This window comes from Balaenoptera musculus, chromosome X (assembly GCF_009873245.2).
Source record: "Balaenoptera musculus isolate JJ_BM4_2016_0621 chromosome X, mBalMus1.pri.v3, whole genome shotgun sequence".
NCBI classification, from domain to species: Eukaryota; Metazoa; Chordata; class Mammalia; order Artiodactyla; family Balaenopteridae; genus Balaenoptera; species Balaenoptera musculus.
In genome coordinates this window covers 31,548,707-31,564,356 of record NC_045806.1, presented here as the reverse complement: position 1 = coordinate 31,564,356, position 15,650 = coordinate 31,548,707, and the positions used below count along the sequence as shown (strand labels likewise).

Below are 15,650 nucleotides of genomic sequence, written 5' to 3'. Positions count from 1 at the left end.
TGTTTGAAATCCAGGTGCCAGCAGAGTTGGTTCCTTCTGGAGATTCTGAGGGAGATCTGTTCCATGCCCCTCTCCTAGTTTCTGCTGTTTGCCAGCAATCCTTGGCATTCCTTGGCTTGTAGACGTATCACTCCAGTCTCTGCCTTCACCTTTGCATGGTGTTTTCTCCCATATCTATCCATGTCTATTTTCCTCTTCTTATAAGGACAACAGTCACATTGCTTCAAGGCCCACCCTAATTCAGCATGACCTCATCTTAATTTGATTATATCTTCAAAGACCCTATTCTAAATAGGATCACTTTAACAGATATCAGTGGTTAAGACACTAGGTCCCTGGGCAGGCAGAACTGCTCCCAGACTGCAGCTGTGAGGGGCTGGAGCCGGATTATAGGGATGCTTCCAGATGTACAGACAGAACATAGTCAGTGGGCCTACCTCCGGGGCATGGACAAGCTTGTCTCACGGTAGGAGTGTTCCCAGACCATGGCTGAGAGTAGCTGGAGCTACGTTACAGGGTCATTTCAGGATCTGCAGTTGGAACAAAGTCGGAGGGCCCGTCACAGGGGTGCAGACAGGTGTGTCTTCCACCTGGTCCCCAGATGGGTAGAAATGGTGGTTAAGAGGGGCTGAAGCTGGGTCATGGGCCACTTCAGGGTCCACACATGGGACTGAATTCTGTGGGCCTGTTATACAGGGCATGGGCAGGCATGACTCCTGACAGGTTCCTTGGCAGATAGTGCTGATGGCAGGACCAAAGTCAAATGGGATTGTAACAGTCCACAGGGCTGTTTCCTGGTTGTAGCCAGGACCACAGTTGGCAAGTCTGTCATCTGAGCATGAGTCTGCCTTTTCAAAATGGCCCTCCTCGGTTTTGGACTCCACCAAGGTTTCATGGTCTCCTACCTGGATCGCAAAGCTCCCACAATGGCACTTTTGTCCTTGCATGGCTTCCAAATGACTGTGCTGAAGAGGGATACAATTGGTGGATCTTCTACTCTTCCATCTTGCTGATGTCACTACTATCTTATCATTTTCAATTCCTTTATTTTGAAATATGACAGTCACTTAAGTTATAGGTGAAATTTCAGGTCCTACTATAAACATGGCTTTCTTAGTTTACATAGGAGCTTGGTATATGCTCACAAACACATTGTGGAAAGACAGGGTATCTAGTGGAAAGAACACAGGCTTCTGACAGAATGAGGATTCAAACTCTTGTTCTACTACTGCTAACTTAGCCTTGAACATGTTATTTACCTCATTCGTAAAATGGTGCTAGTTGTTTTGAGGATTAAATGACTGTAGTTTATGCTTATGTAGGACTTACTGTATGTTAGGCATTGTTCTACGGATTTACAAAATTGACAAATTTTTACAAAACATACCTATGAAATTAGTCCTATTATTATCCTCATTTTAAAGAAGCGCAACTGTGACACAAGAAAGTTCAGTAGCTTGCTCAAGGTCAATCAGCTTGTAATAATACAGCTGGAATTTGAACATGAGCATTGTGATTTAAAGTTCACACTCTTTGTTGAATTAATATATTTTATTTTTCAAACTGTTTTAGGTTTACAAAAAAATGAGTGTAAAGTACAGAGAATTCCCATATACCTCCCTTAGTTTCCCCTATTATAAGCATCCTGCATTAGGTGGTACATTACTTATAAGTGATGAGTCAATAACAGTACATCATTATTAACTTAAGTCTGTAGCTCACATTCTGGTTCACTCTTTGTGTTATACATCCTATGGCTTTGACAAATGTAAAACTTCATCTATCTACCATTACGGTATCATGGAGAATACTTTCATATCCCCCAAAATCCCCTGTACCCCACTCATACATCCCTCCCTCCCAACCTCCCCAAGGGACTGGCAACCACTGATCTTTTTCAGAATGCTGTATAGATGGCCTTTTCGGATTGGCTTCTTTCACTAAGCAACATGCATTTAAGCTTCCTCTGGTCTTTTTGTCATTTATTTTTATCACTGAAAAATATCCAATTGTATGGATATACCACTATTTATCCATTCACCTATTGTAGGATATCATGGTTGCCTCCACATTTTGGCAATCTTGAATAAAGCTGTTATAAACATTCATGTACAGATTTTTGTGTGGACATAAATTTTCAACTCATATGGGTAAGTACCAAATGGGCTTGTGATTTCTGGATCATGTTATGAATATGTTTAGTTTTGTAACATACTGCCCAACTGTCTTCTAAAGCACCTGTACCATTGTACCATTTTGTATTCTCGCCATTAATGAATGAGAGTTCCAATTTTTCTACATCTTTGTCAGCATTTGGTATTGTCAGGGCTTCTGAATTTAGCCATCCTAATAGGTATGTAGTGTTATCTCATTGTTGTTTTAATTTGCAGTTCCCTAAAGACATATGATGTTGAACATCTTTTTGTATGCTTATTTGCTATCAGAATTTTTTTTTGGTGAGGTATCTCTCCAGATCTTTTGCCAATTTTTAAAGTTGAGTTATTTTACTGTTGTTGAGTTTTAGTACTTTAAAATATATTTTGGATACCACTCATTATTAGATATCCAAAAAGTTTACAAGAGACAAATAAGGACACTATATATAAATAAAAGATTCAATTAACTAAAAAATCAAAAACCAAACAAACAAAACTGAGCTTATATATAGATACAGAGAACAGATTGGTGGTTGCCAGAGGCAGGCGGTCGGGGTGGGATAAGTGAAATGGGTGAAGGGGGTCAAAAGGTACAAACTTCCAGTTATAAAATAAGTCATGGGGATGTAATGTACAGTATGATGACTACAGTTAATAATACTGTATTGCATATTTGTAAGTTCCTAAGAGAATAGATCTTAAAAGTTCTCATTACAAGAAAAAAAATGTAATTATGTGTAGTGATGGATGTTAACTAGACTTATCGTGGTGATCATTTTACAATATAAACAATTATCAAATCAAAAAAAAGATTCAATTCAGCAAGAATATATAAAAATTATACACCTATACACACCTAAAAACAGAGGCCCAAAATATATGAAGCAAAAATTGACAAAACTGGAAGGAGAAATAGACAATCCTACAATAATAGCTGGAGACCTCAATACCCCACTTTCATTAATGGACAGAACAACCAGACAGAAGACAAATATGGAAATAAAGGAGGTGAACAATACTGTAACATGACTAGACCTAACTGACTTACAAAGAACATTCCACAAAACAACAGCAGAATACACATTCTTCTCAAATGACCAAGGAACAATGCCTAGGATAGATCGCATGTGAGGCCACAAAGCAAATCTTAATAAATTTTAAAATACTGCAATTGTACAAAGCATTTTTTTCTCATCATAATGGAAAGAAATTATAAATCAATAACAGAAGAATGAAATTTATAAATTTGGAAATTAAACAACATACTCTTAAACAACCAATATTTCAAAGAAGAAATCACAATGAAAATTAGAAAATATCTTGAGACAATTGAAAATGAAAACACAGTATACAAAATTTAAGGAATGCAGTAAGAGCAGTGCTAAGAGGGCAATTTATAGCAGTAAATGAATTCGTTAAAAAAAAAGAACAACCTCAAATCAACAACCTAAATGTACACTATACGAACTAGTATAGTTCGTAGAAGAGCAAATTAAACCCAAAACTAGCAGAAGGAAGGAAATAATAAAGATTAGCATGGAGGTAAATGATATAGAGAATAGAAAAACAACAGAGAAAACCAAAAAACCCAAAAGTTGGTTCTTTAAAAAGATCAACATAAGTGATAGACCATTAGCTAGAGTGACTAGGAAAAAAGGAGAGGAGACTCAAATTAAAGTAGGACATTATTATTGTTTTTACCAAAATAAAAAGCATTATATATATGTAAAGAGAATATTATAAACAATTATGTGCCAAAAATTGGATAACTTAGATGAAATGGACAATTTCCTAAAAACACACAATCTACTAAAACTGACTCATGAATAATAGAAAACTTCAATAGACATAAAATTAGTAAGAGGATTAAATCAGTAATCAAAACCCTCCCTACAAAGAAAAGCCCAGGATGAGATGGCTTCACTGTTTGATTCTACCAAATATTTAAAGAAGAATTTACAAGGTTTTTTCTCAAACACTTCCAAATTATTGAAGAGGACGGAAAACTTCCTAACTCACTCTAGGAGGCCAGCATTGCCATGATACAAAAGCCAGACAAAGACAGTGTAAGAAAACTAAAATCCAATATCCCTGGTGAACACTGATGCAAAATTTTTCAATAAAATACTAGAAAATTGGATTCAGCAGCATATCAAAAGGATTACATACCATAATCAAATGAGACTCATTTCAGGAATGAATGAATGAATGAATGAATGAAGGGTAAATTTCTGTACACTAGCAATGAACAATTAGAAAACTAAGGAAACAACTCAGTTAAATAAAACCATTATTTGGATAACCTTATATATGTTAATATGTGTGCACTGAATAATAAGGAAACCTAATCAATATTTCAAATACTATGAAATATTCTCAAGAATTAAAAGTACACTTTCTCCATTCTTTCTCATTTCAGTTCATTTATATACTCAGCATATTTTTCTTCCTCCAACACACCCATTTAAACATTTTTGCATTTTTATTATCCCATAGCAAATAGAAATTGGACAATCACTTGTAAAACAACTCAAAAGGCCTATATAAGACCATATATTATATACCAGAATGAGAAATTACATATTTATCTCAAAAATAGAAATGGATGAAGAGAACTATGGAAGAAATTATAGGCCTATATAGTAGCTTATGTTTTAATTGAAAGTAGACTTTTAAAAATGCATCTTAGAATTATACCACTAACTTATATACATTTTTTTCCAGTGAAAAACCTTTTTCTTGGCAATGTAATTTTCATTTTAATTCTAAACAATTACATTTTTAAATTACATCTTTATTTTGGTTATTAATTAGCTACAGTAGAAGAGACAAGTGGTCGAATTCCTGTAAACTTTTATTACAAGGAATAACTTTAGACTCAGCGGCATGACTGGTAGCAATGAAACTTCAAACCAAATGCAGTAAATAATAATTATGAGAAGAACATGTGTTTCAAAAGATGATAATATTTTGCCACACTATATGTACATGTGATTACTTTGTTCCCTGTATTCCTCTGTTCAGGCCAACACCAACCAATCCAAAAGGGAACAAAAATAAATAAAAGCTTGATTATTTGTGCTTGAGTTTATCAGAGTGATAGGAAAATTATTAGACTGCTTTGGAAAAACTATAGGTGTAACAGAAATAATAGTAGTGAGCAAAAGCAACTCTCTAAAATGTAACATCATTGATTTAATGGAGATTTTCAGTTTGTCTGAATAGAGTGTTACAAAAAATCTAATAGGAATCATAATTATAGCTATTATATTTTTAATAGCACAAGCTTATATTTTGAGAAATGGATTATTTTCCTCTGCTAAACACTCTAAGGGTCTGAATAGTCAAAAAACAAATATTCCCTAGTATTTAAGTCATTTAAAAAAATTAGGAATTATTTTTCTCTAATTTCATACTCTCTTGTAAAATGTAAATATCAGACTCAAGTTTATAGACTGAGCAATGTAATTTCATATTAATTTCTTTTGAAAATAATGGAAAATTATTTATTGAATGCTTATTCTGTGTTAGGTGATGCTAAATGCTTCACATTCATTATCTATTTAACCACTTTAATAAACATATGAGTTAATTACTCATTAGATTTATTTTAAAGCTGAGTAACCCAGGCTGTAGAGAATGTTTGATAACTTACTCCAGGTCACACAGTTAGTAAGTGACAAAGGCATGTACATTTACCTGACACAGAATATGGGAAATGGCACATTAAGTCATGTGTAAATAGCATGGAATAAATGGGCTTTTGATCAGAAAAATAGTAAAATCATTCGTATACTTAGAAAATATTTATTTATTTTGACCTAAAGTGATAGGTCTCAGATACTGCTCAGTGATCACCTAAACTATTTTATCCCTTACAAAACCTGCAAAAGCAAGATTCCATGGCAACAGTTAAACCTGGTAAGGTCTTTGACCTCTTTGCACTTGGTCCCTTCACATCCTTCCTGCTCCTTCCACTGGACCTTCACCACTCCTTCTCCCTAATGAGGAGAACTGTTATGGAAAATCTCCGTATGGCTAGGATTTTATCCACTTGTGAATTTCTTGGAGGCACATGAATTCCGTCAAGAAGTTTTTTCGTAAGTATTTGCTCTATGCACGTTATATTACACATGATCAAATTAATCTTAACTGTTGTTTCTCTAATATCATACGACCCTTTAAAATTTGAGTAGCAAGCCTAAGGAATCCTCTACTAGCCCTCTTCCTCCTTCTCTCTCTTTATCTTTTTCTTTCTTCATTTTAACCTTATATCTAACTCACTTTCTTTTGTTTTATTTCCCCTTCATTAGGGGACCAAAAGGCAAGGTGGAAAAACAAAATTATGTGGCTGATAAAAAACAGAGATAAAGAAACCCAGTGCTGGGGCCACAATTGCCATAAATAGAGCTCTTGTCTCCCACTCTTTCTAAATGCTTAATTTTTACGATAAAATGTACAGCAGTTTAGCACCCAATGGTAGTACTAAAGGCTCCATTTTTTTGTGTGCATGGAATTATACTGTTTGTTCTTTCTATAATACATTTTGGCATGAGTATATCAAGACACTAAAGACGACAGGAAAGGATTATAAAGGATTATTAAAATCTATAGGATTCAGATTTCTGTTGCAGAGAATGGTTGATTACATTTTAACTTTAACAAGAACCTATGCTTTCATTTCTGGAGCAAGCAATGATAGTCTAGATTGCAATTAAAACTGCATGCTTCTTCCTGATCCATAGAAGAAAAAACTGATAAACTGCATTTCATTAAAATTAAAAACTTCTATAATCATTTCATAATGTATACATACATCAAATCGTCACATTGTGCATCTTAAATATATACAATTTTTGTCAATTATACCTCAATGAAGCTGGAAAAAAATTAAAACTTCTGCTATTTAATAGACACTGTTAATCAAATTAAGAGGAAAACTACATATGGGAGAAAAATTTATAAAGCACATAACTGATAAAGGGAATACATCCAGAATATATTTTTAAAAACTTCTAAAATTTCAACAATAAGAAAACAGGCAACTCAATGGGGGGGATGGTCAAAAGACTTGAAAAAAAATTTAAATTAAGAAGCTGTATGGATGACAAACAAGCACAAGATGTTCAACGTTATTTATTATTCATTATGGAAATACAGATTAAAACCACACTATAATAGCACTACAACAAATTAAAATGGAAAAAATTGGAAGGACTAACCCTACTAAGTATGGTCAATGATGTAGAGAAAGTGGAACTTTCATACACTGCTGGTGGGAATGGAAAAGGGAACAATCTTTTTGAGAAACGGTCTAGCAGTTTCTTTAAACGTTATAAATTCAACAACCATGTTACCCAGCCATCCAACATATAAGTGATTTACCCAAGAGGAATGAAAGTATATGCCCATAGAAAGACGTATACATGAATGCTCATATCAGTTTTACCTGTAATTACCAAAAAATGCCAAAACCCAAATGTCCATCAATAGGTAAATAGGTGAACAAAGTGTGGTATATCCATTCCATGGAGTATTACTCAGCAATAAAAGGAATAAACTATTGATAGATACACTGTGTGGATGGATCTCAAAAACATTACAATGCACAAAAGAAAACAGCCAAAAAAAAGGGTGTACAATGTGTTATTATATAATATATAATATATATATACACAATATATATAGTGTGTATATATACACATATATACAATATACACAATACACAACATACATATATACAATACACAATATATTATTATATATATTATAATTATATTATATATTATATATTTATAAATATTCGTATTTATATAATTTTATATAAATATATTATTTATAAATATTTATTATATATTTAGTATACTATATAAAATATTACATATTATGTATATATATTATGTGTATATATATAGTATATATATGTATATAGTTATATATATATAGTGTGTGTGTGTATATATATATGTGTGTGTATATATATACATGTGTGTATGTGTATGTGTGTGTGTGTATATATATATATATATATATATATATATATATATATATAATGCTATAAGATGCATATAAAGTGACAGAAAACAGATAAATGGTTGTCCAGGGCAATAGTGGCATTGAGCAGGAAGGGAGCAGAGGCAAAAAGATTAAAAATGAACACAAGGAAACTTCAGGGGGTAAAATATATTATTTGAATTGTGTCAATGGATTCATGGGTGTACACATATGTTAAAAATTCTCAAATTGTACTTTGAATATGTACAACTTATTGTATATCAATTATACTGCAATAAAGGTGTTAAAAAAATACAGTGTATTTCAGATATTATACCCACCACTTCTGAGCAGAATATTGACAGAAGTTGAGAACTGTCTCCCCAAATTGGAAGTACTGTATAAGCAGGATGTGTTTAAGAGAAGTTCACAGCCACCAATGAGTATCTTTCCAGCACAAGGCAATGTCATGTGCAAGATAATTAATACAGGATAATTAATGAAGCCATCATATTAAATAGCCAGAAGACTTTTATGTATCTATCTATCTTAAATCTCTATCTATATCTCCTCTTGTTCCATAAAGCTATGCATGTTTCGTTGATATCAAATATAATTGTTTGCTCATTTGTCTGGATTCACTGCACTGTGAAGGTGGCTTCTTAAGCCTCCATGTAAAGCCCTCATTTTTTGTTTATTTTCAACTTATTTCTATGATTAATTTCTGCATGAGATAAAAATGGATTTTAGCATTAAAAAGCATCCTTAGACCCCATCCACACAATAAAAACAGGAGTCATATTTTATAAAACTGCAGAATGTTAAGAGGGAAATGTTCATCAGTATTCACAAAACTTTTTGAAGTAGATCCATGTTAAGAAAAAATAGTTAAATACAGATGTCCCAGAGGCACATGAAAAAATGCTCAACATCGCTAATTATTAGAGAAATGCAAATCAAAACTACAATGAGGTACCACCTCACACCAGTCAGAATGGTCATCATTAAAAAGTCTACAAATAATAAATGCTGGAGAGGGTGTGGAGAAAAGGGAACCCTCCTACACTGTTGGTGGGAATGTAAGTTGGTGCAGCCACTACGGAGAACAGTATGGATGTTCCTCAAAAAACTAAAAATAGAGTTGCCATATGATCCAGCAATCCTACTCCGGGGCATGTATCTGGACAAAAGTATAATTCAAAAAGATACATGCACCCCTATGTTCACAGCAGCATTATTCACGATAACCAAGACATGGAAACAACCTAAATATCCACCAACAGATGAATGGATAAAGAAGATGTGGTACATATATACAATGGAATACTACTCAGCCATTAAAAAGAATGAAATAATGCCATTTGCAGCAACATGGATGGAGCCAGAGATTATCATACTAAGTGAAGTCAGAAAGAGAAAGACAAATACCATATCATATCACTTATATGTGGAATCTGAAATATGACACAAATGAACCTATCTCTGAAACAGAAACACACTCACAGACATAGAGAACAGACTTGTGGTTGCCGGGGTGGGTCAGCAGATGCAAACTATTATATTTGGGGTTAGCAGATGCAAACTATTATATATAGGATGGATAAACAACAAGGTCCTACTGTATAGCACAGGGAACTAAAATCAATATCCTGTGATAAACCAAAATGGAAAAGAATATTACAAAAAGAATGTACATATATGTATAACTGAATCACTTTGCTGTACAACAGAAATTAACACAACATTGTAAATCAACTATACTTCAATAAAAGAAGAAAAAATATTTAAAAGACAAAAAATAGTTTTAAAGTTTCATAATTTCTGAATGTTCTTCTAACCCTTCTAATTCCAAGAGGTTATGTTTAATTCCTCACATATTAGAAAGCCTCTTTGAAAGATGCTTTGAATTTGAAATTTTTTTTCAAAAATGTATGAATAAATTATTTACAATAAACCCCCCTCTCTGAGATTCTTCAGTAAAAGTTTTACATGAGAAAAGCCAATGACTTGGGGGCTTCCCTGGTGGTGCAGTGGTTAAGAATCCACCTGCCAATGCAGGCTGACACGGGTCAGCCCTGGTCTAAGAAGATCCCACATGCTGTGGAGCAACTAGGCCCGTGAGCCACAACTACTGAGCCTGTGCTCTAGAGCCCGTGAGCCACAACTACTAAAGCCCGAGCACCTAGAGCCCGTGCTCCGCAACAAGAGAAGCCACTGCAATGAGAAGCCCGCGCACCGCAACAAAGAGCAGCCCCTGCTCGCCACAACTAGAGAAAGCCCGCACGCAGCAACGAAGACCCAATGCAGCCAAAAATTAAATAAATGATAAATAAATAAATAAATTTAAAAAAGCCAATGACTTCCCAAATCATATTTTCATTTTACTATAAATAACTCCTTACAAAATACACAAATTCTTTTGACTAGTAAAGCAGGATACACACACACACACACACACACACACACACACATACAACATACACACACACAGGAGGGGGGATGAGAGAGAGGTGGCGAAATGAGGGAGAAAGTTTTATTTTCTTAATAACAATGATATATATGTGTGTGTGTATATATATACATATACATATATATATATATCACTAGTTCAAAATTCAAATATGAAGCTTTTAACCAGAATATCATGGGTGGATTGGGAAGCCACTAGAGCCTTCTTCTGAAAGCAACCTAAATTCATATTCAATAGAGCATCTACGGCCTACCTTGCACTCCCAGGGAGAACTATGTCTCTGATACATGACTCCACGGCAAACACTGGAATTGCAAGAGTGTCTTCCTTCAGTTTCACAGAATATATGCAGTTTTCAAATTTATGTTTTTCTTCAAGTTTGTAAATCTTCCTTGTTCTCATATTTTACTGCACTCCTATTACTGCACTACTAAGCAATTTAAAAAATATTTTAGAAATAATTTTATTTTTGAAATGTATTTCTTCTTCCATTTGACACTGACCGGATACCTGCTGCTGTATGCCAGGTGTTGGTCTGCAGGCCAATGCTAGTCTGGCACTCAAAGGACAGATCATCCTGTGTAAAGGCAGAAAATGCAGGATTTGTCGTCGCTCATTGATCTATTAACGTGCATGAATTTATCTCTAGCCAATCATCTGAGTAGACCTTGAGACTAGAGTTAATACTGATTTTGATTTTGGGGTCAGGGGCAGGAAGAACAAATCTAACGTTCACAAGCCCCCCAGGGTAATACCATGCAGGTGGCTAGAGCTTTTACGAAACATCAGAGCAGAGGCTGTCTGGGAAAGCAGAGATGGTGAAAGCAAAGAGGAAAGCCCAGAAGACCATGAGAGGATCCAAACAAACCCAATTCATTCTCTCTGCAGTGCCTCCAGGCCCTGTTTTTTTTTTGTAAACCACATTTTTCACCTAAAAGAGCATGAAAATGCTTTATGGCATTTAAAGCAGCCAACATTTGTTTTGAAAGACCAGTGGCATCTAATTGGTTTCTATGCTCCTATAACTGTGCACAGTCTACAACACTGGTGGGAACAGGCCAGCAAGATCCAAATTCAGTTTCAGCCAAGCTTTTGATAGCACTTTCTCTGGCATTTTCATTGAGACAAACTAGGAGAGAGTGGAGACAAAAGAAGTCCTAAATCCTCCCATATATCCATATCATATCAGGGAATTTTCAAAAATGGGAGTTAGCATATTAAATAAGAGTGATAAACATTAGTTGAGCACCTACTAGATGAGTACTTTTCATATATTCCCATTTTATGCCCATAACTACCCTGGGTTAAGGTTAAGGAAAGGTTAAGTATTATCTATATTTAACATGTAAGAAACCTGATAATCAGTGATGTTAAGTTTACCACCAAGGTCGCCCAACCAGAGAATGATATAAGTGGAGGTTGAAGTCACACGTGACCTCCAAACGTGCTCCTTTGCAACACAATAGCAGTAAGATAAGAGATGGCAAAGGAAAAGATGTGCAATTTTGCCATTGTGATGTGCTGGTTAGCATGAATATACTGCCCAAACTTTAAATGAAAAAAATGCAAATTTAAATAGCACTACTTTTGCTCAGCATCACATTCTGAAAATACACATGACAAGCAGGCTTCTCATCACATACAACATTAGAAATCAAATTTTGAACTGAATTTCTATTTCAAAGATGGCAACTGGTAATACATATCTGTCTAGATAGTGGAGAGTAGCAGGACGCCAGCTATAAAAACTATTCCTATCTTGTTTAAACATAGGCCTAACATAAGAACTTTGTTATGCACACATTAAACATTTCGTTTTGACATTAAGCAGAAGTTCATCAAAAATAAATTTTTAAAAATATTTAGCAGAGCTGACTAAAAGCTTGTTTGCAATCATTTAGAGTAGGCTTTCTTGTGCCAATGTCATAATAGATCTCATTCTAGCATAAGGACTTCTGAATTGCAAATTTGCAGAAATAAATCTTAGCTCTAATTTACAGTTGTGTTGAACTGAATAAATGCAATCACTTTTCAGCAAGTGAAAAAGCACTTTCGGCTGCTGCTGAAAAAATACAAGGTAATTGTGGGCTACATCAAAATCACCATTGTTACCAACTTTCTAGAGCTATCAGCTTGTCAAGGGGCACGGACATAAGAGAGAATTTAAGACTACTTTATCATGAATGTTCAGGGTAGAGACTAAATTTACTAACATGACTGGAAACCATCTTAAAATGTGGATTCTCAGCATTTAATTCTCTACTGTAGAATAAACAATTAAAGCACGGTATTGAACTGTGTCCATGTAGTATCCTGAACAATTAAATACTTGACACTGTAAGTGAATGGTTTATGAAAATATCCTTTAAAAATTTTAAATATTTATTCTTAATTGAGATAAAATTGACACATAACATTATATTAGTTTTAGGCGTAAAAATACTCTTGTTTAATGTTTAGAGATCATTTTAGGCTACCATGCCATGATCAACATATTAAATTATTTCAGTCTGATTACACTTCATAAATTTAAATGACTCATAGTTCAATAAATAGTCCTTGTGGACTTCCACGACTCTGTAGACAAAGATAAGATATTCAACTACCCAAGTTTCCCACCCCCCCACTCTTTTTTTGATCATAAATAAATGTCATTAACAATTGGAAGGATTTCTAAAGACTTCTTCCCTGGAGATGAAAGTATGTTCCTCACAACTGGGGGATCATAAGGGATAATTATGAAGTCTTATGCTTAGGTTAGATAAATCAACTGCATTGGTTAACAGTAAGATAAAAGCTGTTTAAAGATATCTAGGGATCGCCGTTTCCATAATATGTTGGAAGAGAATCCTCTCTCAACTGACAATTTTAAGTTAAACACACACACAAGCTAAGAAAGCAGGAATCCACTACACTGAGCCATCACTGGAGATGATATCTGTTCTGGAATATGAACTACTCTGTGGTATCCTGGAGTCTTGCCTTTCAGGGTCATAACTGGGAATCAGAAAACAAACCTGTCAAAGAGCCCAGGCTTGCATGGTTTGGGGTCCCGATTTCACATTATATTTTTGGACTACCAAACCCCAAATTAATTATTTAGCTTCATAACTCTTCATTTCTCTTCACAGAAAGGGGGCCCTAGTGGTATCCCCACAAGTTTAGACAGTCACCTGTTTGTTTTTACTAAAATCTGCTTTTTAAAGTTATATTATCACCCTGATATTCACAAGCTGGAGGGCACTGAGCTGATTACTGTGATTTCCTCATAAGAAACTCAGAACAGTTATGCCAGAGACATATGTGTTCCATGTAGATTATTGAAGAGCAAATGGAGCAAACTATTAGAAAAAAATGATATATAGGTTATATCAAATTGTATAACCTTAATTCTTACAAGTTCATTTTCTTAGTGCTATATTAGGAGTGAGTTGCTCTATGTTGTGAACATGCATGTTTATAGCCATCTCTAAATCATATTTGTGAATCATGTTATTGCAACCAAAATAAATTTAAGGATTATTCTTACTAAAGTATATGCTAACCGTTAATGCCTAATCATCTTCACTAAATATTGGCCTTGTACAAAAAATCAAGTTTCTACCTGAGACGAATGGAAATTTAGTTGCATATTTCACTACTACAAATAAGCCACAGGCCATTACTACATTTCTATATTTTGTTACATACTAATCCTGTAATAATGGACAGTAATATTAGCTTTTTGCATTCTAATGACCAGAGAGGTCATTTTCTGGTTGTTAAGGAGAGAATTAGGCCATTACGTTTTAATGCATTTAGTCATTAACACATTTCTGCCTTTACACACGGTGTTTTTGTTTGCTTGGTTTTGTGTGTCTGTTTCCCTTTAAGGTTCTATGCTTTCATATCTAGGTTGACTGATTCAATATTTTTCCATTTTTCTGAAATTTATTGACACAGAAAAGATAATCTTCAAATCAAGATAGAACTGGGCTTTCCCTCCCTAACTAGTAAATCAATCCTGCTAATCGTCTCTCTCTCTCTCTCTCTCTCTCTCTCTCTCGCTCCCTCCCTTCCTCCCTCCCCCAACACCCCTCTCTCTCTCAGTTAACGGTATCACCTTCCTTAGCGTTGCTTACTATCAGAAGTACACTTGACTCGCCTTTCTCCCTCTCTCTCCTTATTCAATTTTGATCAAATGCAGCTCTCGTAGACATTATGCTACATCAACCATTTTCCTTTTCAGGAATGAACGACTTATTTCTGTTGCTACTAGAAATAATGCTGGAAAATGACTATTTGGTCAAGCCCTCTTTAGGCATCGCGCATTGAGTGGAAAAAAAAAAAAAGCCTCACCCAAGGTCAAACCTCCTTCCACATGTACTCCACTTTCAATGACTGATCAGCACAGCAGCATAAAGGCCCAGTCCCCTTCTCCTAACTTGGGACAAGTCCAGAGGACCATCCCAGCTTCAGAGGCCCCAGTGAGTTGACTAAAAGCCTTCACTCCGCCTGTCCGGAAACTCAACTTTTCCCTCCGGTCACTATGTTTTCTTACCTTTTCCTTTCACAAGTGTTGATCACAACACATTCCCTAATAAATGTCCTATAAACTAATCTCCCATCTCAGAGTCTGATTCCCTGGAAACCCAAGCTGCTACAGCATCATTTTCCATTGTTACTTTTCTTGAAACTTCACTTCTGTTTTTTTTAACCCACTATCACTGGCCTAGTTTGGTCTGCCCTTAATGTTCATTTAAATGGTCAACCTTAACTTTTTGTTCCATGGCCAAAGAGGCATTCAAATTTAAACCTCCATATAGGCACGCCTGAAACATGATTGTAGTTCACTGCAGGCTCCTGTGTTAATTCCAGTTCCATCCATTTCTCAAAATTTCTACCTACCAATCAATATGCCATGACACCTACTTTAGTATATGCCACATATGACTCAGTGCCCCATGATAATCCCTTCTGCAGACAGTTCGCATTCACACCAGTGGTTTCCTATGACTCTTTTCCAGTGGGAATTCACTGCCATGGGAATC

General features: G+C 34.9%; 1 protein-coding gene across 1 annotated transcript in view; it reads right to left on the bottom strand.

The window, feature by feature from the left end:
• The window catches only part of CFAP47 (cilia and flagella associated protein 47), a 489,567-nt gene that overhangs the window by 142,068 nt on the left and 331,849 nt on the right, over positions 1-15,650 (bottom strand). Inside the window, 1 exon segment of the mRNA XM_036839258.1 lies at positions 695-1,042. Coding sequence (XP_036695153.1) covers positions 695-1,042 — 348 coding nt within the window.